We start from the raw sequence: 26,664 nt of genomic DNA, 5'->3' as shown, positions 1-26,664 counted from the left end.
CTAGAGGATTTATTTTCTAGGGATACTAATAACTCTAGAGTCCTCCGTCCTCCGTCGTGCTCCGTCGTGCTCCGTCGTGCTCCGTCGGTCATTTGTCGATTTGTCCGTATGTTTATTGTTTGTTTGTCCAGAGTATTTCGCACGGATCATATTCCATGAATTATTTCTCGCTCCGTGCTCCGTGCTCAACGACCAACAGCAAACTAGCAAAGTTTGCCGATTGATCCATTCCGTTGTCCAAGTTGGTCCAAGTCCAAAGTTCAAGGTCTGTCCTGTGTCTATCCCTGGTGGTCCCCGTGGTCCCGCCGTCGGCGCCGTCCTGGTCTGTTCGCCCGGTTCGCCGTCATCAGCGGTCATATGATTGACCTGGTTCGCCACGCCTGCATTTTTCCGTGTGCTATGTAAATAGTATTCGCGCGGTGTGTTTCACCTGATAAACCCGATAAGCCCGAATTTAAATTTCACTTGTCACGACAGAATGGGTAACAGGTCGAGTCTTCTTCTACGCGAAGATGAGATAGCGCAGATACAGAATGCCACTGGTTGCAAGTATCCATATTGTCTATTCATTCCATACGAATTAATTAGCCTGACGATGAATCAATTTATTTCGCGAATAACTACGCGAACTGCACAAATAATTTTTAATGACTTAATGAGACGCGAATAATTTTAATAATATCGTTACGCTGACCCTCTCTATTACAGTCACACCAAATCAAATCGAACGTTTATACAGCCGCTTTACCAGTTTGGATCGCGGGGATTGCGGCACACTCAGTCGAGAAGATTTTCTTAGGATCCCAGAATTGGCGATAAATCCTCTTGGCGAAAGAATAGTAAACGCTTTCTTTGAAGAAAGTGGGAACGACCGAGTGAATTTCCTGCAGTTTATGCAGGTCCTGGCCCGTTTTAGACCTATCAAGAAAAATAGTCCCAATCGATTAAATTCAAGGCAGCAAAAGTTGAGATGTAAATATTGACGAATATATGAAGTAACATACCATGATCAAATGTTATAATCAAGATATTCATTAAATTTATGAAATATATTAAGGATCTTATTATTAAATATTTCTTTCAGTTGCATTTAAAATGTATGATTTGGATAACGACGACCTGATATCGAAAGATGAACTACTTGCTATTTTGCATATGATGGTTGGTGCCAATATCAGGTAAGAATTAATTTTTTTACAACTGTTAATGCATTTATGACATTGACATCCTACTCTATACATCTCTTTCCTATAATTAGACAAACGTTTAACATAATTTGTCAATTTAATAAGCATGTATTTATTTTAGTGAAGAACAGCTAACCAGCATTGCGGAACGGACCATAGTCGAGGCTGATGAAAATGGTGATGGTATGATATCGTTTGAAGAATTTTGCAAAGCACTAGAACGTACGGATGTTGAGCAGAAAATGTCCATAAGATTTCTCAGTTAAATTCATTACTGATTTATATAAAATATAATATAATATAGAATTTATATGCAGGTGTTAGGTTATTGTGTTATAAATTTTTACAATTACAAGAGATTGTGCATATATAAACATCCATATGTAAGCAAATCATGTATAATTAGTAATCGAGGGAAAGTATTTGCGATTGAGATGGCAAGATTTATATAAAATAATATGTATAATATAAAGCTTGGATTTTTACGCAAGAATTACGAGTTGAAAAAGAATTGTAAATGAATGTGCATGTGTATATATATATATATATGATGTGTGTATAGTGTGTATATATAAAGCAAAAAGAAAACAGGATCAACTCTAATTTTGATTCAACCGTACGCAAAACATGAAAAAATGTATTTTAGGGGAATTAAAAAAAGCAAATTAAAAAATATATCATTTCTTATCTTCTTTGAAAGTCTCTCTTCTAAACTTTACGTGATTACTTATTATTATTAAAATTTACATCAGGAAGAATGTACACCTAAAACAGCATTTTTATTTTTATTAAAGATTAATCTTTTTATATCAATATATTGAATATTGTAGATGGTTATCGAGTTTACAGGTCGTATGTGGAATTGCTGCAATAATATTTTTAATGTACAGATATTATACATAATTACATTATAATAATAATGTAAACTAGTAACATTTGCATAGCAATGCGTAATATCGGTACATTAACGCACGTCAGCAGCAGAAAAATTTTCAAGAACATCGTACGTTCTTTAATTATCTATGTTGACTCGCATTAAAATGACATTCGATGATCGCGCTCTACGCTCAGAAGGATGAGAGGAAATCGGTAACTACTTTCTTAAGTTTCGCATCCGTTGCTTCGCTAATAACATTTTCTTTCGCGATCGTAGCAAGAAGATCTTTTTGAGCAGACCTAAAAAAGAATAATATACATATATGTATATATATATAATGTTTAAGTACGTATGCATTAATGAAACATATAAATCACATTTAATATATACCTAATGTGTGCAAGGAATTCTTTTTCAAAGTTGGTGATCTTCGTCGGATCCATTTTGTCAAGATAACCACGTACACCGCAATATATGACTGCTACCTGTTCCTCAATAGCCATAGGTACTGAAACAGAAAAAGAGAAATATGTCAGATGTGAAACAATGTGTAAATCGATTTCCATCAAGATTATTGTTAACATAAAAATTATGACAATTTTACCGTATTGTCCCTGTTTGAGAAGTTCCGTTAATCTCACGCCACGATTCAGCAATTGCTGGGTTGAAGCGTCCAAATCCGAACCGAACTGAGCAAAAGCCGCTACTTCACGATATTGAGCCAATTCCAATTTCATAGAACCGGCAACCTACGTAATCGAGTATCATAAATATTAATGTTGTATAAATCTTTTTGCGCTAATTAAATATATCAAAAGATTTACGATACCTGCTTCATGGCTTTGGTTTGAGCGGCAGATCCGACACGCGACACAGATAAACCGACGTTGATAGCAGGTCGGATACCTTTGTAGAACAATTCGGTTTCCAAAAAGATTTGACCGTCGGTAATAGAAATAACATTGGTAGGGATGTAAGCTGACACATCACCAGCTTGTGTCTCAATAACAGGTAAAGCGGTCAACGATCCACCACCTAAACTTTCATTCATTTTGGCAGCTCTTTCAAGCAAACGAGAGTGAAGATAGAATACATCGCCAGGATAGGCCTCACGACCCGGTGGTCTTCGAAGCAGCAAAGACATTTGCCGATAGGCAACGGCTTGCTTGGACAAGTCGTCGTAAATGATTAAGGCATGTTTTCCATTATCTCTGTAAAATAATCAACCTCATGTGAGTTTGCAGCACGAAATTCGATATATATTTAAACGCGGTTTTAAATATCTACCTGAAGAATTCTCCCATGGCACATCCGGAGTATGGGGCCAAGTACTGAAGCGGAGCCGCATCGGAGGCAGTGGCAGATACAATGATAGTATAATTGATAGCTCCACTGTCCGTTAAACGCTTAACAATTTGCGCAACGGTAGATCTCTTCTGGCCAATAGCGACATAAATGCAATATAATTTCTTTTTCTCTTCTCCGGCATCGTTGAAACGTTTTTGATTAATAATAGTATCAATGGCAAGAGCAGTTTTTCCAGTTTGCCTGTCTCCAATAATCAATTCACGTTGACCACGACCAATAGGCACCAAGGAATCCACAGCTTTAATTCCAGTTTGCATAGGTTCTCTGACTGATACTCTGTTATCCAGAATATAATTATGTAATGTTTACGTACATGCTGAATATATAATCGTCATTCAATCTCTGATTTTTCAAAGAAAGGATACTGATTAGTTTTCTCTGAGAGACTGAGTAAAAATTCTATTTATAAATTACCTGGGGATAATGCCTGGAGCTTTTGTTCCAATACGGAATCTTAATTTATTGTTTAGAGGCCCCCTGCCATCGATAGGATTACCCAAGGCGTCGACGACACGACCCAATAATTCGTCGCCAACAGGAACGTCGACGATAGCACCAGTACGTTTGACGATATCACCCTCCATAATGTGCCTGTCATTACCAAATACTACAACACCCACGTTGTCAGGTTCCAAATTCAACGCCATACCCTTTAAGCCTGAGCTGAATTCTACCATCTCATCGGCCTGAATGTTCTTCAACCCGTATACACGCGCGATACCATCTCCAATGCTGAGCACTCTGCCAGTCTCTTCAAGATTAGCCTAAAATATATATATCTTCTTTAGATGTTGAAAAATATTTTTTAATTTATAAAAAAATATATCCGAAATTAATAAAAATAAAATGTTAAAAAAATCATGCAACATCAAATGATTCAAGTATCAAATAACATGATAATTTATTACTGACGAGGTTGGCCTACCTGAGGTGCCGAGCCAAGGATACGTTCTTCCAGGATAGCAGAAATTTCTGCCGAGCGGCGGCTGCAGGAAACATGATATTTGCGGGAGGCTATAGCAGTCGCAGGCCAATTAATCTAAAACACGAAAAAGTACATATATACGTATATATCTATATATATATTACATGTAACTGTGGTCAAAAGTTCCGCCGAAACTCTTATTACATAACTTGCTTGCTTCAACACACTTTACATAATACACTGTACATATATCAACACCACTAGCATCGCCCAAATATTAATCGGTTTGTGACTCAGAATGCTTACTTAATATTTTATCTACAGTCTTGGCGTGACCGAAAACGCCAAGTAAATCGGGATAAACTGGGATAAACCGGAGCGCAAGCGGCTCTGACAATGTCGACACGTTTCACCAGGCAAGTGAGGAGTGCAACACTCGATGGCCATGGCCGCGGCCGCGGCCGCGAGGGTGTTTAACGAGAAAACGAGATTCCTCCTATTTACCTGGGCCGTAGTATTCGGTAGGTGCCTGGCCAAGGATGAGGCTAAACGTAGGGACAAGAGTGCCATTTTCCAGCGGCCAGGCTACGAATCAACGTGAGGAAGTGAATAAACGTGAAGACGACCGGTCGACTCGATACTCGAGATAGGCAGGTAGCTGGTAGAGCGAGGAGCGAGGATCAGAAGAATGTCCGTCGTACTTGCTGATCGCTGGTTGCTGATTCTCGTCCGCCGGCGCCCCTCCCGAGCGAACCCTGTGCCCTCTTCCCCTTGCTACCCCCGGCCTTGATTCTATCATGCGGCCATGCGTGGCCATGCGCAGGAAGTCGACGGCCATCGATTCGCCTTCAGCTTCAGCAATCTCGCGTCCGACACGCTAATCGAACGTTTCCGATCAACTTTTCGGCATTTCATGATCCAAATAATCCAAATTTAACCATCGTTTGGCGTATATATGAAAACTATTATTTTTCGTATGCATCTCGACGCTGATTCTCGCCAATTCTCGCTGAAATTGCGCGATTTGCGCGACACTGTCGAACGAGAAGTGAGTTTCCTGTTGCCTCTTGCGCAATACGCGTTACCGCGGTGCAAAGCGGGAAATTCGAATGCCATATGCAAATGCAAGTGCATTTCGGAAGGATTACGTATTGTTTGATAAATAAAAAATGTGTGTACCGATGTGCACATGAAAAAATGCGAGTGCGTATATAATAGGGAGAGACGTTGAAGATAAATTTTCTGTCTAACTAATTACAACAATTACACGAAGCAACGGAGCGAGTAGCGAGTGTTTTCTCTCCCCATCAGTCTCCAATCACAAGCTGCCCGCAGATACATCAATTCATTTGTCATTTCTCTAAAGCCGCATCGTAAAATTGTAATCAACAACAAAAAACAAGTAATGTAGAGAGATATCGGAGTATCTGATATTTTCTATTAAAAAAATTTAGTTGCGTGCGCGATACGTATCGGGTGTCGGGCAGTGTCGGGCGGACACTGTGCGGAGTGGTGCGGAGTGCGGACAGCGAGGCAGTGAGCAGTGGTGAGCTGGTGAGCAGTGAGCACGGAGCAGTGCGAGCCGTGCGAGGTGCGAGGTGGTGCGAGTGCAAGGCACTGCAAGGTGCAGAAGCGTCAAGAGTGGTCAAAAGAACAAGAGAAGCATCATTGCTCCGGCGACGGCGAGTCCGGCGCCAAGCCAAGCGCCAAGCGCCAAGCGTTTCGTTATTACATCTCGCGTCGATTGACGATTCGCGATTCGCGATTCGCCACAATTCGCCATATCGATTATCCTCGTTTACTGCGTGTGACCGTGGACAGTTTCCTCTTAAAAAAGAAAACAAACAAACAAATGCGATTTAATGGGAATGGGGAGAGCCTAGACGCGCGAAACAAGAAACAATGTCGACAGTCGACGTCCGTCAGAATTTCACGACTCCCCGTTTCGTCTCGCTCGCGAAAATAAGATTTCGGATTTAGCGCAAATTATACTTATAATTCTAATCTCGAGTAACAATTAACTGCCTATTGCTGTGATTATGAATTAAAAATGAATGTAAAATGAATAATTTATAACGACGGAACTAGAATTGTCGTAAAGACATGCATATAGATTTCATATTAGAGTTGATACATACGGGATGTGCATGTGTGCAACTCGGACACTGACATACATGTAATTTTAGTGTATGGAAGACCATTATCTGTTTGTGAAATTTCTTTATCAAAAAGTTGACCAGTGTCCAGCAAGTGAGACAATATGGACTCTGCAACCGAGCTGGAACACATAGAGAAGCTGGCGAAGGAAGCGGAATGCTTAAAGATACGCTTGGAGGATGAACGACAAAAGTTAAATGATATTACACGTAAATGAATCAACCTCTATTGTTTGTGACATTTAGGACTTTACTTATCAATACTATATTTCTTTATTTTTCATATTCTATTATCCTTAACATTTTGTTTTAGTTGCCAGCGTAGCGGACAGGCTCGAAGTAATTAATTGTATAAATGTAAAACCTAGACGTATCCTAAAAGGGCATCAGGCCAAAGTTTTATGTTCCGACTGGTCTCCCGATAAGCGTCATATTGTTTCTTCTTCACAGGTAAATCTTTTTCTCAAGTATTTTATTTTACATGTTACATAAAATATAGTATATATATATATATATATATATTACTTTACTTTTAGGATGGAAGAATGATCATATGGGATGCCTTTACTACAAATAAAGAACATGCCGTCAGTATGCCGACCAGATGGGTGATGGCGTGTGCTTATGGCCCTAGCGGCACTTTAGTTGCATGCGGGTACATATTAATTGTAATGGATTATGACAAATTTACTATAAAAGCCAGAGACACGTTAAGCCAGAGATTTGCGATAAATCTCTATTATATGTATCTTTATTAATATTATTATTATTATTAATGTTGCAGAGGTCTGGATAATAAAGTTACGGTGTATCCGTTAAGTCTGGAGGATGATGTATCGGCTCACAAGAAGACCGTTGGGACCCATACATCATACATGTCGTGCTGCGCGTTTCCTAACAGTGATCAGCAGATTTTAACTGGCAGTGGAGACAGCACGTGCGGTTTGTGGGACGTAGAAAGCGGGCAATTGTTACAGAGTTTTCAAGGACACTCCAGCGACGTCATGTCTATCGATCTAGCGCCGAGTGAAACTGGAAACACGTTTGTATCCGGTGGTTGTGACAAACTGGTCTTGATTTGGGATATGCGCAGTGGCCAGTGCGTGCAAAGTTTTGAAGGGCACCAATCTGACGTTAATTCAGTATGTAACATCTAAATTGTATATTTTTTCATATCTTGCATTATAGTACTGATGATTGAAAAGTAATTATTATATCGTTAATCGATATATTTTATATTACTTTCTTTTATATCAGTATATAATATTTAATATGATATTATATTCGTCGTGCACGCAGGTAAGATTTCATCCAGGCGGCGATGCAGTAGCGACAGGTTCGGACGATGCTACTTGTCGTTTGTTCGATCTGCGTGCCGATAGAGAAGTCGCGGTATACGCGAAAGAAAGTATAATATTCGGAGCAAACGCAGTTGATCTCAGTGTAAGCGGCCGCTTGCTCTTCGCTGGATATAATGATTATACAGTGAATGTGTGGGATACTTTAAAGTGCCAACGAGTGGCACTATTATATGGGCATGAAAACCGAGTTTCGTGTCTAAGGGTTTCTCCGGACGGTACTGCCCTGTCTACCGGAAGCTGGGACGCGACTTTACGAGTTTGGGCTTAGCTTCATCATTACCATTACTCTCTTAAACTTGTTGAGATATGAGATACTCTTGTTAGGCAACACATAGATAATATTTATTATTTTTTTTTCTATTTATTTAGAAATTCTCGCCTTCTCCAATACTTTTTGTATGTTATTCATGTTTTCATAATATCAAACGTATGTATGATACGTTAAATTGTTGTGCAATCGATAGCAAGCGTGCTTATTGTCATGCAAAATGTAATCCATAAAATGTAACAACATGTAATGTGATATAACATTAATGAAGTTGCATATATATTTATGTATTAGGCTGGTCCTAATTTACAGAAAAATTTTAGTGAATATATATAATAATTCTTAGCGGAGTCACAATATGTATGCCACAAAAAAATAAAATTTCATAAATCCAAATTGTGTAAACATTGCTTTGTTTATAAAGATTGTTGGGTGAAGTTGCTGCGTGTACATTCATAAATCTTGTTATTATTTAGTTATATCATATTCTATTTTTATGCTTAAAATAAAATAAACGTGTTTAGATATTAAAAGATCGACTTGTGTCAGGAAATGGAAAGCACCCATTACAAAAGCAATCAAGACCTGACCCAATCAACCACTTGCTTTTCCGGAAATAACAATCCTAGCAAGATATACTGCGATATAATTGGCTACTATATGTTCTGAGTGCAAAAGCCAGTAATTTGTCCAGAGGAGAAATTAACGATTATTGTATAAAAAGTACAATTTTATTTGTATATGTATATTAGTGGTTGTTTAATATTCTTTGTAATTGAATTTTTTTTCCATTTATCCTTCTCATCTATTCTCCTTTTAACGCTCAATTTTATATATCTCGAATCATCTTTTATTTTAAGTGCTGTTCCGAAGTGCAACATGTAACGCAGATTTTTAAGAACAGACTCAAGGTCTGAAACAGCTGGCTATCTATCCATTGTTGTGGCGAATTTCATTGTCAGTAAATTTTTCGTTGTTCTTTGTGGTGACTGATGGCACATGTTTGATACACGTAAGTGCCGTGAACCTGACTTAGCACTTTGTATTTAATTAATTGTTATTAAAAAAGAAAATCTTGCATTAATTCAATACCTTATAGGTATAACGTATTGACAAGTTGCAGTTACGAGGAATAAACATGCCTCAATATACAAGTATGTATTTGAATATCTTTTAGTGTCTCTCTAACCTAGAAGTTTACATTCATATTTAATGATCGACATAAGCAAGTAGTATTATAATTTTTAGCTATATATATATATATATATATATATATATATATACATATATATATATAGAGAGAGAGCTAAAATATTTGTTAACATTGAAAATAAATAATCTAAATTAATTCTAAAAATTATTATGGGGAATATAATCTGAAATATTATACATATAGCTGCTTGGCAAAACAATGTAACAAAACACCTAATCATTAATTTATACAATTAACTCTCTAATTAACGTAACTTAAACTTAAATTTAGACTAATCTGTGTATTAATTTTATTTTATTTACATATGATGTTATTTATTTATAGGTATTGTGTTATCAGCTTAAACTTTTAATTAATTTTTTTAATGAGAGTTTACAAGAATTATATTCCAGCTGTATTGATCTAATTTATCATATTTCTGCAATTTTTTTGTTCATTTTTTACTCATGAATTATCAATGTGTTTCAGTTAAAGTTAAATGGGGCAAAGAGCTCTTTTCTAATGTAGAAGTTAATACCGAAGAAGATCCAATATTATTTAAGGCACAGCTCTTTGCGTTGACTGGGGTTCAACCAGAAAGGCAAAAAGTTATGCTCAAAGGAATGACACTGAAGGACGATGACTGGGGCAATCTAAAACTTAAAGATGTAACAATATCTAAATAATTGTTCTAGTTAGCTTAGCTGGTTTAGTATATAATGTTTAAAAGATTTGTAATTGATTGTTGATTGTATTAGGGTGTCACGATACTTATGATGGGTTCCAAGGAGGAAGATGTACCTATAGAACCAATAGAAAAGCCAGTGTTCTTGGAAGATATGAATGAAGCTGAATTGGCTACTGCTTTAGATTTGCCGTCAGGTTTACTTAATCTCGGCAACACGTGTTATCTAAATGCGACTGTACAATGTTTAAAAACCGTACCGGAATTACGAGAAGCTTTGAAGATTTTCTCAGGAGGTTGGACGACAGGCGCAAGTTTATCGATAACTGCACAAAGTATAACCGCATCGTTAAGAGATCTGTACGATAACATGGACAAGGGAACAGCTAGAGCACCACTTGTTTTGCTTCAAATGCTACATTTGGCCTTTCCAAGATTTGCAGAAAAAACCGAACAGGGGGTATTTCAGCAACAAGACGCAAATGAATGTTGGACAGAGTTAATTAGGATGTTGCAACAAAAGTTACCCGCAAAGGTTATTAAATATATGATATATACTAACAACTTTTTAAATTACCTTATCACTTATTTATTTGTAATTATATATAAAATCATTATTGAAAGCATTGTATACTTGCAGAACAATCCAGATGTATCGGAAGATAATAGTAAAGCCTCTAAACCAAGATCATTTATTGAACAATACTTTGGAGGTATATTTGATTATGAATTGAAGTGTACTGAATCCGAGGATGAGCCAGCCACTATTGGAAAAGACGAATTCTTACAATTGAGTTGTTTTATTTCAACTGATGTTAAGTATATGTATTTTGGACTTAGGAATAAGATGCAGGAGCAAATTACAAAAATGTCTCCGACGCTTGGAAGAAATGCCACTTATACAAAAACGGTATATATTTTTTAATTATATATATATAATTATATACATAATATATATTATATTTATATATATATTGCACTCTCTTTTTCAGTCAAAAATTAGCAGGCTACCAGCATATTTAACCATACAATTTGTACGGTTTTATTACAAAGAGAAAGAAGCGATTAACGCAAAAATCTTGAAAGACGTTAAATTTCCCTTGGAATTTGATGCTTTTGAGTTATGTAGTTCCGAACTTCAAAACAAACTTGTACCAATGCGTGAGAAGTTCAAAGAATACGAAGATACTTTGGTAGAGGAATCTTGTAACGCAAAAACTAAGGATAAAGGAGATAGCGCAAAAACAGAAATGAGAAAAGAACCATTCTGGTTTAAGGATGGTAAGAGAATAAAAAAACACGATTCGATAATTATCCATGTTCCAAAAATTCAATATGTACTGAACTTAACGTGTTACGCATATTATAGATTTGGGATCAAATAATAGTGGCTATTATAAATTACAAGCGGTTCTAACGCATCGAGGACGTTCCAGCAGCAGTGGTCATTATGTCGGTTGGATTCGACAGAAGGGTGATACGTGGATGAAATGCGATGATGATGTTGTCACGGCTGTTACCAGCGAAGAAGTTTTAAAACTCAGCGGAGGCGGTGATTGGCATTGCGCATACGTTCTTTTGTATGGCCCTAGAATTTTGGAAGTGGAAGTGAAGGATACAAAAGACGATCCAGTTAATACAAACAGTACTGAAGCTTAACTGATAAACAATTGCTTTAAATTATGCTAGACAAGAAATTGCTTGGGTTGCTAGCTCTATACAAATACTTGTTTGTTCTTGTACCAATTAATATAACAGCGTAAACATTAAAAAACATTATTATCATCACGTGCTACAATATATATAGTATTTGGAATAATAATTTCGTCATATATGGAAAATAACTTTTATTACCTACAGTAATTTTTTTGCTTGAATATGAGATAAAGACGAATAAATTGGTCATAGGTTAATCGCCAATTTCCACTGTTCATAAAGTACATAATAGGTGCTTTCCATTTACATCAAAACTCAGATAATTCTCACTTGTGACGTCGTTCTATCCTTTTTGGGAGTTAATGAATAATAAAGACAGAATGACATCACAAGTGATAAGAATTATCTGAGTTTTGATGTAAATGGAAAGCAACTAATAGGTGTCGATATGTCAGCAGAAATACGCACGTAAAATATATATAACTGCATACACATGATTCGAATACACAGACAATAAGAAATAAAGAGTTATTATTTATTGTCCGTTTATATATTAATGCTAATATGTAAAATTTTCTTTTTTTTTTTTACATTCGAGACGTAAGTAAATGAAAGACCGTACTACGCTATAAAAGCTGACATTTTAATGAAAAGTATAGGATAAAATGCTCTTTTATAATTGCATGGCGAATTGAGACATTATTTTTAATGAGTTATGGAACGCATTCAATGCCGAATAGAGTTTTTTTAATTGTCCACGCCGCCCCGGGAACCGGCTATTGGATAAGAACTTCCGGAATCTCTAGTGTTTCGGCTGGTTTCGGCCAGTTTCGGCCATATATGTAATACATATATGGTTTCGGCTCGACTTATGCGCATTGCGCATGTGTGAGATTAACTCGTCATTTAGGTTAGAATAGGTGGCGAATTTTCATCAAAGTTATATTGAATTGAATCAAGTGTTTATATGTATATGTACTTGTATAAGTATAATGATGAAATTTTCTTATTAATTTTCCTTATCGTGGATACCAGCAGTTTATTATGTATTAATTATTGTATTGTAATATATGCATTGTTTATTCGTATAACGATGGAGAAGGAGAGGTGCGTAGAATATTAACAAATTTTTAATAGATAAAACTTAAAAAAAATGCTCAAACTATTTCATTAAAATGTTGTACTTTTGTATGGGAAAAATTGTATCGAGGGTAAAAATTGTAGAATTTTATCTAATTAAATATTTTTATCGTTTGACGTTATTTTTTAGGTTAAAGTTTCTGTGAGTTAATAACGTGAACATAAATTGGAAATTAAAAATGTTTTAAATCTGTTAAAAATATACTTTAAGTTATTACTTCTTTTATGATATTGAGTGACTATTTTAATTTTTTGAACCTTGTTTTATACAAAAGAGAGAAATCTATCAAATATATTTTGATGAAAATGTAAGAAAAAACTCATATTTCAAGTATTTATTTACAGATTTACAATGCTTCTTTTGGAACCAGGAGAAATATTTTTTGAAGATTACAGCGTTCAGATGAGAAGGCTAGAGGCTCCATTTTCTAAAGATGAAAAGTGGATGGATGGGAGATTAAAATTATGTTCCAAATCTTTAGTATTTGTAAATAAAGATATTAACCAGCCATTAATTAAGATTCAACTCAAAGAAACTATATCGATTGAGCAATGTACATTGAACGACGATATAGCGAGGTAGGTATATTTTGGACAGGATTAGAAATGCAGCAGAGAGGAAACATGCACGCGAAATAGAGGGAATAAGAACAAATTAACTTTTTAATTTTTTTATATTTTGATATTACAATTATTTATTCGTTTGTGCATTTGAATTTGTTGCAGTAATATGCTGTCAATAGAATGTAAGCAACATGTGGAAATGTTGGAGAAAAATATATTAGCGCCATACAGATTTATACATCAGACTACTATATTCCACTTCTGCTTCAATTATGCGAAAGTAGAAGATTGCCTTTCGCAGATTCTGCAGTTGCATAGGGCAGCGAGTTTAGTAACCGTAGAACAAAATGCTATGGTAATATTCTTTTATTCATTAGGTATTTCCAGAGAATTATAGCAAACATTAACGTCATCTTAATGAGATGTTCCTAATTTTCAAGATTATGGCTATTGTGCACTCTAGACAGTCACGTGTATCTTTTGATACATCATGGCTTGAGGATCTATATGAACAAGCGGTCTTGGAGACACAGGCAAATAAAGTATTGCCGCTTGTAATAAATCCAGGCAGGGTATTATTGACCAACTTGAGAATCTACTTTCAACCTTATAATAATATGGATCAGGTAATTATATTTATAATTTCACATCGTGGCATGAGCAGAATTTTTGATTCTTTTTTCGTACAGTATGAAGAGAGAAAGTGTTATTGTGCGTTAATTATAGCACTATTTGATTTTTAGCATCCTGTCCTTAAGATCCAACTGAAAGATGTACGGAATATTATAAAAAGGAGATTTTTGTTGCGACAAGTGGTAAATATTTCATAATCTAATGTTCTACCATAACATATTCTATTTTAATAAAATTCCATTATAAAAAGAAGCTGCATCAATAATCCATTTGTAGGGTCTTGAAATTAAATGGATGCGACAAACTGATAGCAAGATTGAACATTTATTTTTATCGTTTCAAAATCAAGATGGCAGAGACAAGCTATATGAAAATTTACTTAAACAATCGGCGGTTTCTCTGGAGACTGTGCCACAAAATCAAATGACAATGAGATGGCAAAATGGATATTTATCGAATTATGATTACATTTTATATGTAAATAGGTAATTATTAAGACTTTAAAATTGTTATTGAAAAAATTATGTGAAGGAATATATTTAAATTATATCATATTGTATGTTTTAGTTTGGCAGATAGAACTTTTCATGATTTAACACAATATCCAGTGTTGCCTTGGATTATACAAGACTATACTTCTGCGACGTTAGATTTGAATGATATTAATATTTATAGAGATCTTTCAAAACCTATTGGCGCATTAAATTCTACTCGTCTAGAAAGATTAAAAGTATGTATATTAGATTCCAATTACATATTCATAACATATGATACACATGATACTTATATGACGTACACGCATATAGAACGTTTTAAAATATCTTTATGCTAGATCCTTAACGCTCAAGTATTTCTTAAATTAAAATAAACTGAGTTAAAGTAAATCTATAATTCTGCAAATACTAATATCTTTATATTTAGTCAATTTTCCATGCCATTATTTTGTGCTTTAGTTCTCATTATTTTGTTATGGAATCTGTTTAAAAAACCAATATCTTTTTCATATATCTGTATTGTAGGAACGATATTCGGAAATGTCTGATCCGAAGTTTTTATATGGTTCTCATTATAGTGCACCAGGTTTTGTACTGTTTTACTTAGTACGAAAATACCCTCAGTATATGCTCTGCCTTCAAAACGGAAGATTTGATCATCCAGATAGAATGTTCAACAGGTATGTATATACTTACTTTTTTTCCATTTAACTCTTCGATATTTATTTGCTTCAAGATATTAACAAATTGTAATAACAATGCATATTTATGCATATATGAAGAAAAAATATTATGCTAGAGAAACTGTAAATTCAGGAAAATCAATTACACATTTATCTCATAAGAAAAGGCAGAATAATAATAATAAATGCTTCAAATATTGCAAAAGTACATAATTACTCTGTCAAATGTGCAGAAACGATTTTATGTTTCACTTTTACCAACAAAAACACCTAACAGTATAGCCGACGTGTGGAAAAATGTTTTGGTGAACATGTCTGACTTTAAAGAACTGATACCGGAGTTTTATGACACGAGCAATGGTGGTGACTTTCTAGTGAATAATTATGGCATCGACTTTGGCTATCGGCACGACGGTACGAAAATAGGCGATGTACAGCTACCTCCTTGGGGAAAAGGTAATGAGAGATGTTTGTAATTTTAATTTTAATTATTATATTAGAGTAACGAACAATCGTTATTGGTCATATTTTTCAAGTCAGATAAAACTTTCTATTCTATTAGGAAATACTTTATTCGCTATTAATATTCTTGTAGTATTCCTCGTGGCAAACTCTACTAATAAAGTCTCCAATTATTCCAAATTATTTATGTGATTAATTATATATGTATGATAATTACTACAGATAATTGCTACAAATATATTAGTACTTAAGATAAAAAGTTAATATTTATGTTGTAAAAATTAATATTAATTGTTATGTACTTTAGGACCAGCCGATTTTGTACAACAATTAAGAAATGCCTTAGAAAGCGATTACGTTTCTCAAAATCTTCATCATTGGATTGACTTAATTTTTGGATATAAACAAAGAGGAGTTGAAGCTGACAAGGCCGACAACGGTAAGAATTTGGACTTTTATATCTTTTTATAGTATAGTACAAATAAATAAAATTAGAATATTAACCTAAAACATCATTAAAACATACATAGTACAGCGTGATTTGTTTCCAAAGTATCTATAATATATTTCTGTTTTCTTATTGCAGTATTCTTCCATTTGTGTTACGAAGGAGCAGTAGATTTAGATACTATACGAGATATAAATGACAGACATGGGCTCGAGGTGCAAATTATGGAGTTTGGTCAGATACCAAAACAAGTCTTCACTCTACCTCATCCCAAACGTTTGACATCAGCTCCAAATTTATTATACAGCGAAACATTATTGAATACCTCGCCAGAATCAATAACTTCAGGTAATGTGTCTTACATACTTCTTTCCTGGCGTAATGTAACTTATTAAATACTATTTTTAATTTTCTAGGCAACGCATGTGTAAAAGAAAAATCATTTTATTTTACCGAACTAATAGTGTTTCAAGCACACAAAGACGGCGTCACCAGTATTGTACGAAAAAATACAACGAGTAATGAAATTATATCAGTGGGGCAAGACGGAACACTTAAATTGTATAACATAAGTGAGAAGAAACTAACACGTAGTGTTACCTTGTCCCCATTGTCACTGTCATCTTGTATCTCGTATTATACGCTATCGCAACGTAACATTCTTGTAGCAGGTTCATGGGACAATACCTTGTAAATATTACAGTGATTGGATTTTCTATAAAATTAGAATAAGGATGAGTTTTATACATAGATATGGATTGTTTATACATTTTCGTGGATTTCAAACAGAATAGGCAATATGTGAATTTTGTGATACGTATTTAAAATTATGCGCACATCTTCTATACCTTATACGAAATAATTCCATATAGTCTTGCAAACCTTAAACTGTATTTTTTTATTTTTTTTAGGATATTTTATGACATCGAATTTGGCAGAGTAATTGATGTCCTGCAAGGACACGAAGATGCTGTGTCGTGTCTAGTATGGAGTTCTACTCATCGAGTGATTATATCTGGATCGTGGGATTGCACTGCAAAAGTTTGGCATGAATACACTTCTGGGTCAAAAATTAAACCAGCGGAGTGTTTCATCGCGCAATTAGATCATGACTCTAAAGTAACTTGTATTAATATATCGAGGTAAGGTATCGCTTTTATATGTTATTGTAGTGCAATAAATACTTAAAAAATAAGAACCATACTTCCCAAATAACAAATTAATTTCTGCTAATAATAATAATAATATATATATAGATTTATTTATTTTTGTTGTGTATAAATTGAATAAATTCTTGTACTGATTACAGAGACGACAGTATGTTGGTATCTGGTACAGAAGATGGCGAATTGTGTTTATGGAGCATGAATAATTACAATTTACAATCTACTATTAAAGGTAAATATTTTTTTTATTTATCTTCAAGCTATCCTTAAAATTGTAAAAAATGGTCATGTTAAATAGTTATATCCACATGGACAAAAAATTGCAACAAGATACAAATTTAAAAGATACGCAAGTTTTACATCTTTATTTATTTAATCATTTGTAGGCTTTAATTATAAAACGAAATAAGGATACTATTATTTATTAATATCTGTCTTGATTGTTTGTTGTCTAAAGGCCATACATGCAGAGTAAACGCGATAACGTTCGATAAACAATGCAGCAGCATAATATCATGTGCAGAAGACAAAGTATTAAATATTATCGATGTTCGAACAAGTACACAGATATATTCCGTCAATTTAGAAAGCGAACCATTAACATTAACGTGGATGGGAACGTTTTTGCTGATAGGTGATAACGACGGAGATCTTAATATATGGAATCATCAGGGAGCTGTATTCATTCCGCAAATACATTGTCATGATGGTAATTTATTATTATACTGCATATCACTATAGTATGGCAGATTTATTTAAAATAATCGGTTATTCATAGTAAAAAGTCTTAATATATTATTAATTTATTTTATATTAACTGTATTTTTTCTTTTTATATTTTATAATAGAATTTATATGCAATAAATTAATTATTAACGATTACAACATACATCTTTTCAGGACCGCTTTGCGCTTTAGCTGTAGCCGCTGATAATGATTTAATGATAACAGGCGGAAAAGACAGAAAAGTCATCGTATGGGAATGTCATAATCACTGACACAGTATTACAAATGATTACTATCAATGTACAGGAAAAATTTTATGTAAATAGAATTTAGATCTAACACAATATTTTTATTACTTGTTTGTTATATAGAATAGGATACTAAAATCTGTACATAACATAAAATAGCACATTTAGAGAGTGATCTGAAAAAAGTGTCAAAAGATTTAGAAGCATATAGTGCTTATAAAAAGAAAATATCCGCAATAGTAATACTATATACTCACAAATTCTTCGATTCTTTTTTAAGTTACCCCCCGTATTAGATTCTTAACATGTATCATGAACTTCTGAATTGCTGAAATATGTGTGGTTTATATCCGAGGAAAACCAAAGATTCCTCTTTTTAAATTATACATTTTATAACTTCTTCTTTTTTTATGCATAAAATTATATTTGTTATAAATATAAACTTCTTATATATTGAATATAAAAAAAATATAGTTGAATGTGTTAGATTTATAATATTCCTTTAATGGAAAATAAATTTTTACACTAATATTAAAATTTTGATGTAATTTATATAATATATATCGTATACATATAGTGATATGTAATGTTACATTTCACTTTTTCTTTGTGGAATATTATCCTCGACTATGCATCAGTCTTTCTACCTTGACAAAAAAATAAATAATTTCGTATTGTAATAAGCTATCGTAATATCATTGTATTTAATACAGAGTCATCAACTCGTAAGAGTTTATGTTGCAAAATGGGTAGTACTTTAAATTAAGACTACTGAATATTAAATATACACATTTTTATACACAGCATAAAAATTTGTACGTGTGTGTGTGGGGGGGGGGGTGCGTGCGCGCGCGCGTGCGTGCATACAGATTAATGTATATTTCACAGAATAAAAAATTAAAATAGAGAAAGTTACATTTATACACATTTTGTATAATTGCAGTGTAAAAAAAAATTAAATTTTGATTGCAACATTCATAAAATATACACTAATTAAAATTTTAAAAGAATTAATTAAATTGACCATTTTGTATTGTACAATATCAATATTATTCATAAAATTAATAGATGGATTTTGGACTCGTACAATATCTTATATTAATTTCACAAGAATCTCTCCAAGTGACTAGCGTGTAGGTATGCCAGAAATATGACAATAAATGCTATATAAAAATACTGAAGTAAAATGATTCATTATTATATTCCTATAGATAACAATGACTAGTATTGTATAAAACATTGCAAATCAAACAGGAACCTTGAACTTTTGTTTCTATATATGGTATTTTAACACTTTGTAGAATGTCGTTACTGATTTATATTTACAAGAACGTTCTGTGCAGAATCGAATTTATGTCAAAATTTCGAGATAATCGAAGTAACATACTTACATATGAAATCATCACAATTTATGAAAATGTAACAATTTTATAATTGTGTAATAGTGTATTGAATATAACACTATAAAATCTCTATGAAATTTTCACCAACTAAAAATATTTGTGGAAGCTTGTACTTTGGGAAGCTCTTAAACTTTTCTGATTACTTTCTTTTCCTTATATCTATTTCTAGAATTACATTAACTCTGAAAAGTGCTATGTCTAATTTGTTTATGCATTTCAAGTATTACTTATTTTATATCGCATTAAGATAACTAATCAACAGTCACTTTCACAATCACAACTGAGTTGCATCCAATTGAGATTATCTTATAGTAATGTATATAATGATGTTTATGTTGAAATGTATTTCCAGACCTTATTGTGATGAAGAATTTGAAGATTCGATACAATAACCAACGACGCATCACAACTGTTTTAATTGTTCATAAGTAATAAAAAATATAATATTCCACGGTCCCATTCTGAACCACGTCGGGATAAAACCTTTGTACAGGGCCAGAATACCTTCATTTTTAATCGTCTATGGGAAAAAAATTGTTTTTCTTAAAAAATACGTATAGATATTTAAAACATGGAAAATATATCGAATAAATAAAGCTTTATACCTGAACCAAACAATCCATACTGCCACTGTAAATGTATGACGAAGGTTTATTGCCAACCATGTGTACTCTCCTTTGATTCATCAGTCGGGTCTAAAAGAAAGATATTTTTAAGGGAATATTAAATTACGTTGCATAAATATAAAATAATCTACTTACGCGAATTACGTCTATAGGCGTCGAAGCTACGGCACTCCCCATACTAGCTATAAAACTAGATCTAAAAAATATAATCACATTTAAGTACTTTTACTCTGCAATATACTTAACAGTCATACTTTAAATTAATTAAAAGAAATTACATTCAAAATATTTTTTAATTATAAATTTTCAATTATTGTAATTTTTTTAAGTAATAATATTCGATTTGTTTTAAGATTCTGCAACGCCAAATTTTACATTATAGATCAAAATTAACCCTTATCCAGGCATTATAAAAAGTTAAGAATGCATAATACCATGTCTGTGCGATGGGTGTCAATATTCTAATAGAGCAAAAGTACATTTTCAAACATGAACAGAAATAAAAGCATAGGCAAAATGAGATTTTTTTACAATAGAAAAATTAGGAAGTTATGCGGTGGACAATTAGTATTTTAGAAATTCCCAAAGCCCAAAATGTATAAATGCCAATCAAAAAATCTTTTCAAGGTAGTTTAACATGTATAATCGTCTGGACGATTGTCTTAACGATTCTTGAACTTAAACACAGAGTGCTGAACACAGCTTCCGTGTCAAGCCTCTCTGGTCATCTCAAAATCCGTCTATCGCATGTGCCCATACGCGTGACAATGTCAAAGGACCTGGAAATAAAATTTCAATTTTAGGAGAGTTTTACTCCTTTCATGCGATAACGTGTAACATATGGAATACTTAGAAAATCGCGCAATTACTCTTTAAACCGTAGACAATAAAAATATAATAAAATTACATTGTCGGTTGTTTGAAAACAAAATTAATATAATTTTTATATTATAAAGAAAGATATTTGATATTAACATAATTATTTCAATATTAAAACGTCTTGATGAATACATTGGTGCAAAATGCTAATAAATTCAGTTATTGTTCCGTTTCAAGTGGATTTAATCACCTTGCTTAATGGATACCGGCAATTTAAAAAATTATTGGAAAATTAACATATTTTTAAGTTTTTAAAAGTAATACATGATAATAAATAAATTAAAATGTTACATTTAGACATATATGTATGCGCTATAAACAAAAGTATGTACGGCATATAAAACACACCTCTACGTAAGCTTTACGAGTTATTAACATTATTTCAAGCGATATGATTAATATAATCCATAAAAAAAGTGTAATTGTCAAAATGTAATTGTTAAAATATATAATGTTAGAATATAGATAAGAGAAGAGTTAAATCGAAAGAAATCATGTTTATCTGTAAGATAAATAATTTCTAAATATATCGACAAAAATCCACACTCAATAAAATATACAGGATTGATACATACTCTGTGGGACGCATGTTTCAGAATAAAAATTAAATATTAAAATATTTTTTACATAAACTCCCAACATTTTTTCTTTCCAAGTGCCTTCTTATTTCCAATACTTCTTTATATTCTTTATATTTTTAAATATTTTACATAATAATAGCATTTTAGATACAGATTTTAAAAAATGCTATATATATATGTATGATTTTATGAAAAACTTTATTGCACTTTAATATGCAATGTAATATCTTATTAAATAGTTATGTGTAACTAATCAGAGGCATCTTTATACATATACATAAAAACAGTTCACAATTATTAAGCCTGTTTCAAGTTTCAGATATAAAATTGTATATATATCTTTTGTATATTGTAAATTGACAATACTTTATTACGAAAGAAATAAGTCTGAGCTCTCCGGATAAGGGTTAATCGATAACTGACTTATAATATAATAAATAACATGTATATTAATAAATTTGGATATGTAACTTAAATAATATATTGATAATGAATTTTTCATTTCTGTAAATACCTTTTTTTGTTAAAAAGCATATGGTTTAGCATAGCTGGCATAAATTTAAAAATAGTCCACCGTGATAATCAGTAAACGTATTTTAAATATTTTATGTAGATGTTATATCCACACTTAGTGATGAAAAAAACTTACACAAAATGATTACTAACGCTATTTCCCAACACATTCATAAATTTACTCTTGGTATAGTCATATATAGGTAGTTCTACAGCCGCGATAACGGCTGCTCGTTGAGCAGTTGGCCCAACACCCTGCGTAGAAAAATCAATCTTTATATACGCACAGAAAATTAAATTATTAATAAAATCGGTTATTTTGGTAAAAATACAATCTAGATAATAATCCTTCAAATCAAAAAATATTCTTTTATTATAAACTTTGCAATAAAAGTGACTTTTAGCATCAATTTAATTCCAAATTGAATTTGTATGTTTCCAGTATTTATAACATTCGATTTTTATCTCAATATGCATGACTTTTAAAAATGCGTGCATATATGCACGCGTATGTGAGTCTAAGTGATAATTTATTAAAAATTATTTCTATTACCCTCCAAAGCCCGCGAACACCTTCATGTCTATATACATCTTGGAAACAAGTAAATAGCGATGCATTTGTTTCATTGCCAGTTACTTGCATACGAACTTTTACTACGTCAGTAGGATTGGCAATTGCGCTTGACATAGCTCCAGCTAACGCTGCGCAAACAATATTTATTGTGACTAAATCCCCCGTTGCCCATGTATCTATCGCAACTTTTTTGAGTGAATAGTAAGTTCCAAACTTTATAGTTCCGTATGTCGCTTGTCGTAAGATGGCAGAACTAATCCTAATACAAAAAACATTAACAAAAAAATCAACCTCATTAAAAAAACTGATGTTTAAGTTTAAAAAAAACCTCTATCTTCAATGATATTAATAATATTAAAATCTTTAACTTTTTAAAGGCACAAAAATTCTTTTTGATATTTCTCTATATCTGAGAATGAGATATTTTGACTATATCATATTTAAAATAATGGATATCATCATACAATGACAATTCTAAATAAAATAAAACAGACTTTAATGTCAAACAATATATTATTTCTTATGTTACAATACTTACCCAGAATATAAACCTTTCATTCCTTCTTGTTTGGATATTTGTAATAAAGCGTCAATCATGCCAGAATATCTTAAACGTGCAAGCTTTTGATCATATTTCTGGCCTTGTACTTGTAATCGTGTTTTTGTCGTATCTAAGGGAAAAGTACCTAGAGTAAAAGAAATGAAAATTACTTTTTATTATAGTCCATGTACATACTGGGCAATCTAAAATATATTATTTCAAACAATAATATAAGGATTATTATTTTTTATCTCCTTACACAGCTCTGCAACGATCGAAGCTAAACCTCCGTACACGAAAGGTCTCCAATCTTTCCAATTTCTCTCTCCCATCACCAGCTTTGATCTATTAAAAGGTGAAAACAGCGATGTAAATGAGAGATAGACTTACTAATAAGGAAAATAAATCGATAAGTTATAAAAAATTAATCGACATAAAAGTTAAACATATTTTACTTCTTCCTTTTTTCTCACATATATTAATATATATGTTTAAGTAAATTCTTTGCGGAGAGACAGTGACATGTTAATACATCCCGGGGGGTTTTATATTTTTTAGGTTGGTTTTAATTTTTTATACACACTCTGCAAAATATATAATACATATATCATATATATATATCACCTCGGCTTGTGGAAAATTCACAATGCATATGAATTGTTACGAATTTACATTAAAAAATATATTTGACGGTACGACACGTCGATATCCGATATCCACTATCCACTGAGAAAACGTGTTTTCCAGGGACTTCCATTAATAATATTTTTGTCTCTAGAAAACTAATGCGCGGGGCCTACAATGCGAGTCGCAAGCAGTCGCGCAAGTCGCGAGTCGTGGAAAATGGACCAACCACAATCGAATTTGAGGAGAATAATCGACTGTGATTGGTCAATTTGGTCAATTCTTGCGACTCACGACTTGCGACTCGCATTGTAGAGCCCGCATAATCCTCCAACCTCCTATTGGACATCGGATGTAATGCTGCGTTCCCACTATACGCGTCGCGCGTCGCGTCACGACGCCGCGTCATGGAGTTATCCAATCAAAACGTTTCATTTTATGACGTCATTTCCGACGCGAGATCTTGCCATAAAAATGAAACGTTTTGATTGGATAACTCATGACGCGGCGTCGTGACGCGACGCGTATAGTGGGAACGCAGCATAACACGCAATGGAAATCCTCCATTAACACACTGTGTTCCATAATCCATAGGGTTAGCTGAGTAGAGTTTTGGAACACACAACACAGTAGTGAAACAAATTGCCCATGATTGGTGTATATTTCTATAGATCTATCAATTAGATGTTTTTTTAAGTATAATTATTCAACCGTTAATATTCTCTAAACGTATCCATTAATCTGTCAGTAATTTTCAAGTAAAGGTAAAGAATTATGGCAGCCGGTCCAATTGCGGAACGTAACCAAGGTATGTCTTGAGCTTTTAGCTTCAATAATTTGAGATTGAGGTTAGGTTATTCTCAAATATATCTTATATTATTGACTATACATAGAGGATTTCTGACATAAATATGCATATTCGTACACTTAATAAATTAATTTTTGTATTCTATATCTTTGCTATGAAAATTTATAGATGCAACAATATACGTTGGAGGTTTGGATGACAAAGTTACGGAATCCCTCATGTGGGAATTATTTGTTCAATCAGGACCTGTTGGTAAGTGTTACTCATTTTTATATACTATATAATAAGAATGAAAATATAACATAGACTTGATTATATACATATTTACTAATATATTTTGAAAATAATATTAATCAATAACATTTAATATCAATAATATATTTGATATGGATATTTGTACGATATCTAAGTTTCTCAAATTTAAGATACAAGTGTATATACATATATAAAATTTATTTTCAGTTAACGTACACATGCCAAAAGATAGAGTAACTCAAATGCATCAAGGATATGGTTTTGTTGAATTTATGGGAGAAGAAGATGCTGATTATGCTATTAAAATCATGAATATGATCAAACTTTATGGCAAACCTATTCGCGTAAACAAGGCTAGCGCGCACCAAAAGAACTTGGATGTCGGAGCAAATATATTTATAGGAAATCTTGATCCAGAAGTAGATGAAAAATTATTGTACGATACATTCAGTGCATTTGGCGTGATTTTGCAAACACCAAAGGTACGTATAATTTCTTTTATTACAATCGATTATTTTTTAATTGACTATTTTCTCTTTAACTGTCATTAGAGTATTAAGTATTACAAATAATTTTTACATCGCAGATAATGAGGGACCCCGAGACAGGTAACTCGAAAGGCTTTGCTTTCATTAATTTTGCCTCTTTCGATGCCTCGGATGCCAGCATCGAAGCGATGAACGGTCAATATCTGTGTAATCGGCCAATCTCCGTGTCTTATGCTTTTAAACGCGACGCCAAAGGCGAGAGACACGGCAGTGCCGCTGAAAGACTTCTGGCCGCGCAGAATCCTCTGAGTCAAGCGGACAGGCCGCATCAGTTATTCGCGGATGCGCCACCTCTGGCGCCGCCACCGATGCCAAATTCGAACGCGACGGCCCACCCAGCTGCCCATCATCCTCAGCATCACGTGATGCATCATGGAATGGTCGTGCCACCACCGCCGCCGCCGTCTACTCCTGGACCGCCGATGGGTCATCCGCCTCCACCGCCCGTACCACCGCCACCGTCCGGTGGATTCCCACCGGCGAACATCCCTCCACCCCCTCTCCCTCCGATGTCTATGGCAGCGCATCCTCCACTACCACCCGGTATGCCACCCCCGTTGCCGCCTATGCCCGTGCCGGGTTCCCAGGCGCAGTCAGCCGCCTCCAGGATGATGGCACCACCACCGCCACATTGGGCCGTGGGGGCACCGCCGCAGGGACAATTCCCACCGCCTCCGCCCCCATCTTCCAGCGGTGGCCCCCCGCAATTCGGACAGTATCAGCCGTCGCCGCCGCGACCTCCTCCGGCTTGGCGGCATCCTCCACCACCGCCTGTTTCGCAGGGTGGCCCCCCGCCCCCGCCGCCACCTCAATTCCGACCCCCCTTCCCGCCAAGAGGACCGCCTCCGCCGCCGCCACCAATACACGACGGCAATCAATATTAATTAATATTCGTCAAGTGATATATATAAGTATATATTTATCGTCACATTGCGTGACACAATAATAACGATACAATTTTGTTTTATAATTATCGACAAATAGAGATCTACGATACATTGGTAGAAAAATCGACATTTTTGTAAAACTGATTTCTTCACATTGTTCCTAAGTAAACTTGATCATATTGTAGC

General features: G+C 33.8%; 7 protein-coding genes across 9 annotated transcripts; 5 read left to right on the top strand and 2 right to left on the bottom strand.

Annotated features, from left to right (window-relative positions):
- Positions 1 to 43: 43 nt before the first annotated feature.
- On the top strand, positions 44 to 1,862 carry Elm (calcineurin like EF-hand protein 1 elm). Its single transcript, XM_071714425.1, has 5 exons — positions 44 to 401; positions 478 to 545; positions 709 to 972; positions 1,085 to 1,178; positions 1,309 to 1,862. The coding sequence occupies exons 1-5, from the start codon at positions 358 to 360 to the stop codon at positions 1,451 to 1,453; spliced, it is 615 nt and encodes a 204-aa protein (XP_071570526.1). The 5' UTR covers positions 44 to 357; the 3' UTR covers positions 1,454 to 1,862.
- Positions 1,863 to 1,947: 85 nt separating this feature from the next.
- Positions 1,948 to 5,073, bottom strand: Blw (ATP synthase subunit alpha blw, mitochondrial). Its single transcript, XM_071714421.1, has 8 exons — positions 4,862 to 5,073; positions 4,358 to 4,471; positions 3,847 to 4,196; positions 3,352 to 3,708; positions 2,894 to 3,275; positions 2,669 to 2,813; positions 2,455 to 2,572; positions 1,948 to 2,363 (listed from the first exon to the last, which is right to left on the bottom strand). Exons 1-8 carry the CDS (start codon positions 4,925 to 4,927, stop codon positions 2,255 to 2,257), a joined length of 1,641 nt encoding a protein of 546 aa, XP_071570522.1. The 5' UTR covers positions 4,928 to 5,073; the 3' UTR covers positions 1,948 to 2,254.
- Positions 5,074 to 5,243: 170 nt separating this feature from the next.
- Gbeta5 (guanine nucleotide-binding protein subunit beta-5) lies at positions 5,244 to 8,538 on the top strand. The gene is made up of 5 exons (XM_071714422.1): positions 5,244 to 6,723; positions 6,827 to 6,963; positions 7,050 to 7,168; positions 7,298 to 7,655; positions 7,813 to 8,538. Exons 1-5 carry the CDS (start codon positions 6,618 to 6,620, stop codon positions 8,140 to 8,142), a joined length of 1,050 nt encoding a protein of 349 aa, XP_071570523.1. The 5' UTR covers positions 5,244 to 6,617; the 3' UTR covers positions 8,143 to 8,538.
- A 513-nt stretch (positions 8,539 to 9,051) lies between these two features.
- On the top strand, positions 9,052 to 11,821 carry Usp14 (ubiquitin specific protease 14). Of its 2 annotated transcripts, XM_071714436.1 has the most exons (7): positions 9,052 to 9,154; positions 9,242 to 9,296; positions 9,824 to 10,002; positions 10,093 to 10,554; positions 10,660 to 10,929; positions 11,012 to 11,300; positions 11,389 to 11,821. In XM_071714436.1, the coding sequence occupies exons 2-7, from the start codon at positions 9,281 to 9,283 to the stop codon at positions 11,676 to 11,678; spliced, it is 1,506 nt and encodes a 501-aa protein (XP_071570537.1). In that variant the 5' UTR covers positions 9,052 to 9,154; positions 9,242 to 9,280; the 3' UTR covers positions 11,679 to 11,821. The 2 variants fall into 2 exon arrangements, with proteins under 2 accessions (XP_071570537.1, XP_071570538.1); XM_071714437.1 differs by lacking the exon at positions 9,052 to 9,154 and having other exon boundaries at positions 9,161 to 9,296.
- A 152-nt stretch (positions 11,822 to 11,973) lies between these two features.
- On the top strand, positions 11,974 to 19,415 carry LOC139777180 (protein FAN). The gene is made up of 16 exons (XM_071714435.1): positions 11,974 to 12,782; positions 13,161 to 13,394; positions 13,542 to 13,734; positions 13,820 to 14,005; positions 14,123 to 14,194; positions 14,289 to 14,497; positions 14,580 to 14,742; positions 15,032 to 15,186; positions 15,467 to 15,645; positions 15,959 to 16,090; positions 16,238 to 16,447; positions 16,516 to 16,789; positions 17,011 to 17,241; positions 17,409 to 17,497; positions 17,723 to 17,974; positions 18,166 to 19,415. The coding sequence occupies exons 1-16, from the start codon at positions 12,643 to 12,645 to the stop codon at positions 18,261 to 18,263; spliced, it is 2,817 nt and encodes a 938-aa protein (XP_071570536.1). The 5' UTR covers positions 11,974 to 12,642; the 3' UTR covers positions 18,264 to 19,415.
- Positions 19,414 to 24,156, bottom strand: Bmcp (uncoupling protein Bmcp mitochondrial). Of its 2 annotated transcripts, XM_071714440.1 has the most exons (9): positions 24,029 to 24,156; positions 23,812 to 23,940; positions 23,616 to 23,701; positions 23,354 to 23,501; positions 22,795 to 23,074; positions 22,378 to 22,496; positions 20,404 to 20,464; positions 20,248 to 20,337; positions 19,414 to 20,162 (listed from the first exon to the last, which is right to left on the bottom strand). In XM_071714440.1, the coding sequence occupies exons 3-9, from the start codon at positions 23,686 to 23,688 to the stop codon at positions 20,046 to 20,048; spliced, it is 888 nt and encodes a 295-aa protein (XP_071570541.1). In that variant the 5' UTR covers positions 23,689 to 23,701; positions 23,812 to 23,940; positions 24,029 to 24,156; the 3' UTR covers positions 19,414 to 20,045. The 2 variants fall into 2 exon arrangements, with proteins under 2 accessions (XP_071570541.1, XP_071570540.1); XM_071714439.1 differs by lacking the exon at positions 23,812 to 23,940 and having other exon boundaries at positions 23,981 to 24,136.
- Positions 24,157 to 24,604: 448 nt separating this feature from the next.
- On the top strand, positions 24,605 to 26,605 carry Spx (Spliceosomal protein on the X). The gene is made up of 4 exons (XM_071714413.1): positions 24,605 to 24,788; positions 24,957 to 25,040; positions 25,251 to 25,525; positions 25,630 to 26,605. Exons 1-4 carry the CDS (start codon positions 24,755 to 24,757, stop codon positions 26,473 to 26,475), a joined length of 1,239 nt encoding a protein of 412 aa, XP_071570514.1. The 5' UTR covers positions 24,605 to 24,754; the 3' UTR covers positions 26,476 to 26,605.
- Positions 26,606 to 26,664: the final 59 nt, after the last annotated feature.

Source organism: Temnothorax nylanderi, unplaced genomic scaffold (genome assembly GCF_030848795.1).
Source record: "Temnothorax nylanderi isolate EJ_2023f unplaced genomic scaffold, tnyl_v1.0 TNYL_tig0140_pilon, whole genome shotgun sequence".
NCBI lineage: Eukaryota > Metazoa > Arthropoda > Insecta > Hymenoptera > Formicidae > Temnothorax > Temnothorax nylanderi.
This window is presented reverse-complemented; position numbering and strand designations above follow the sequence as displayed.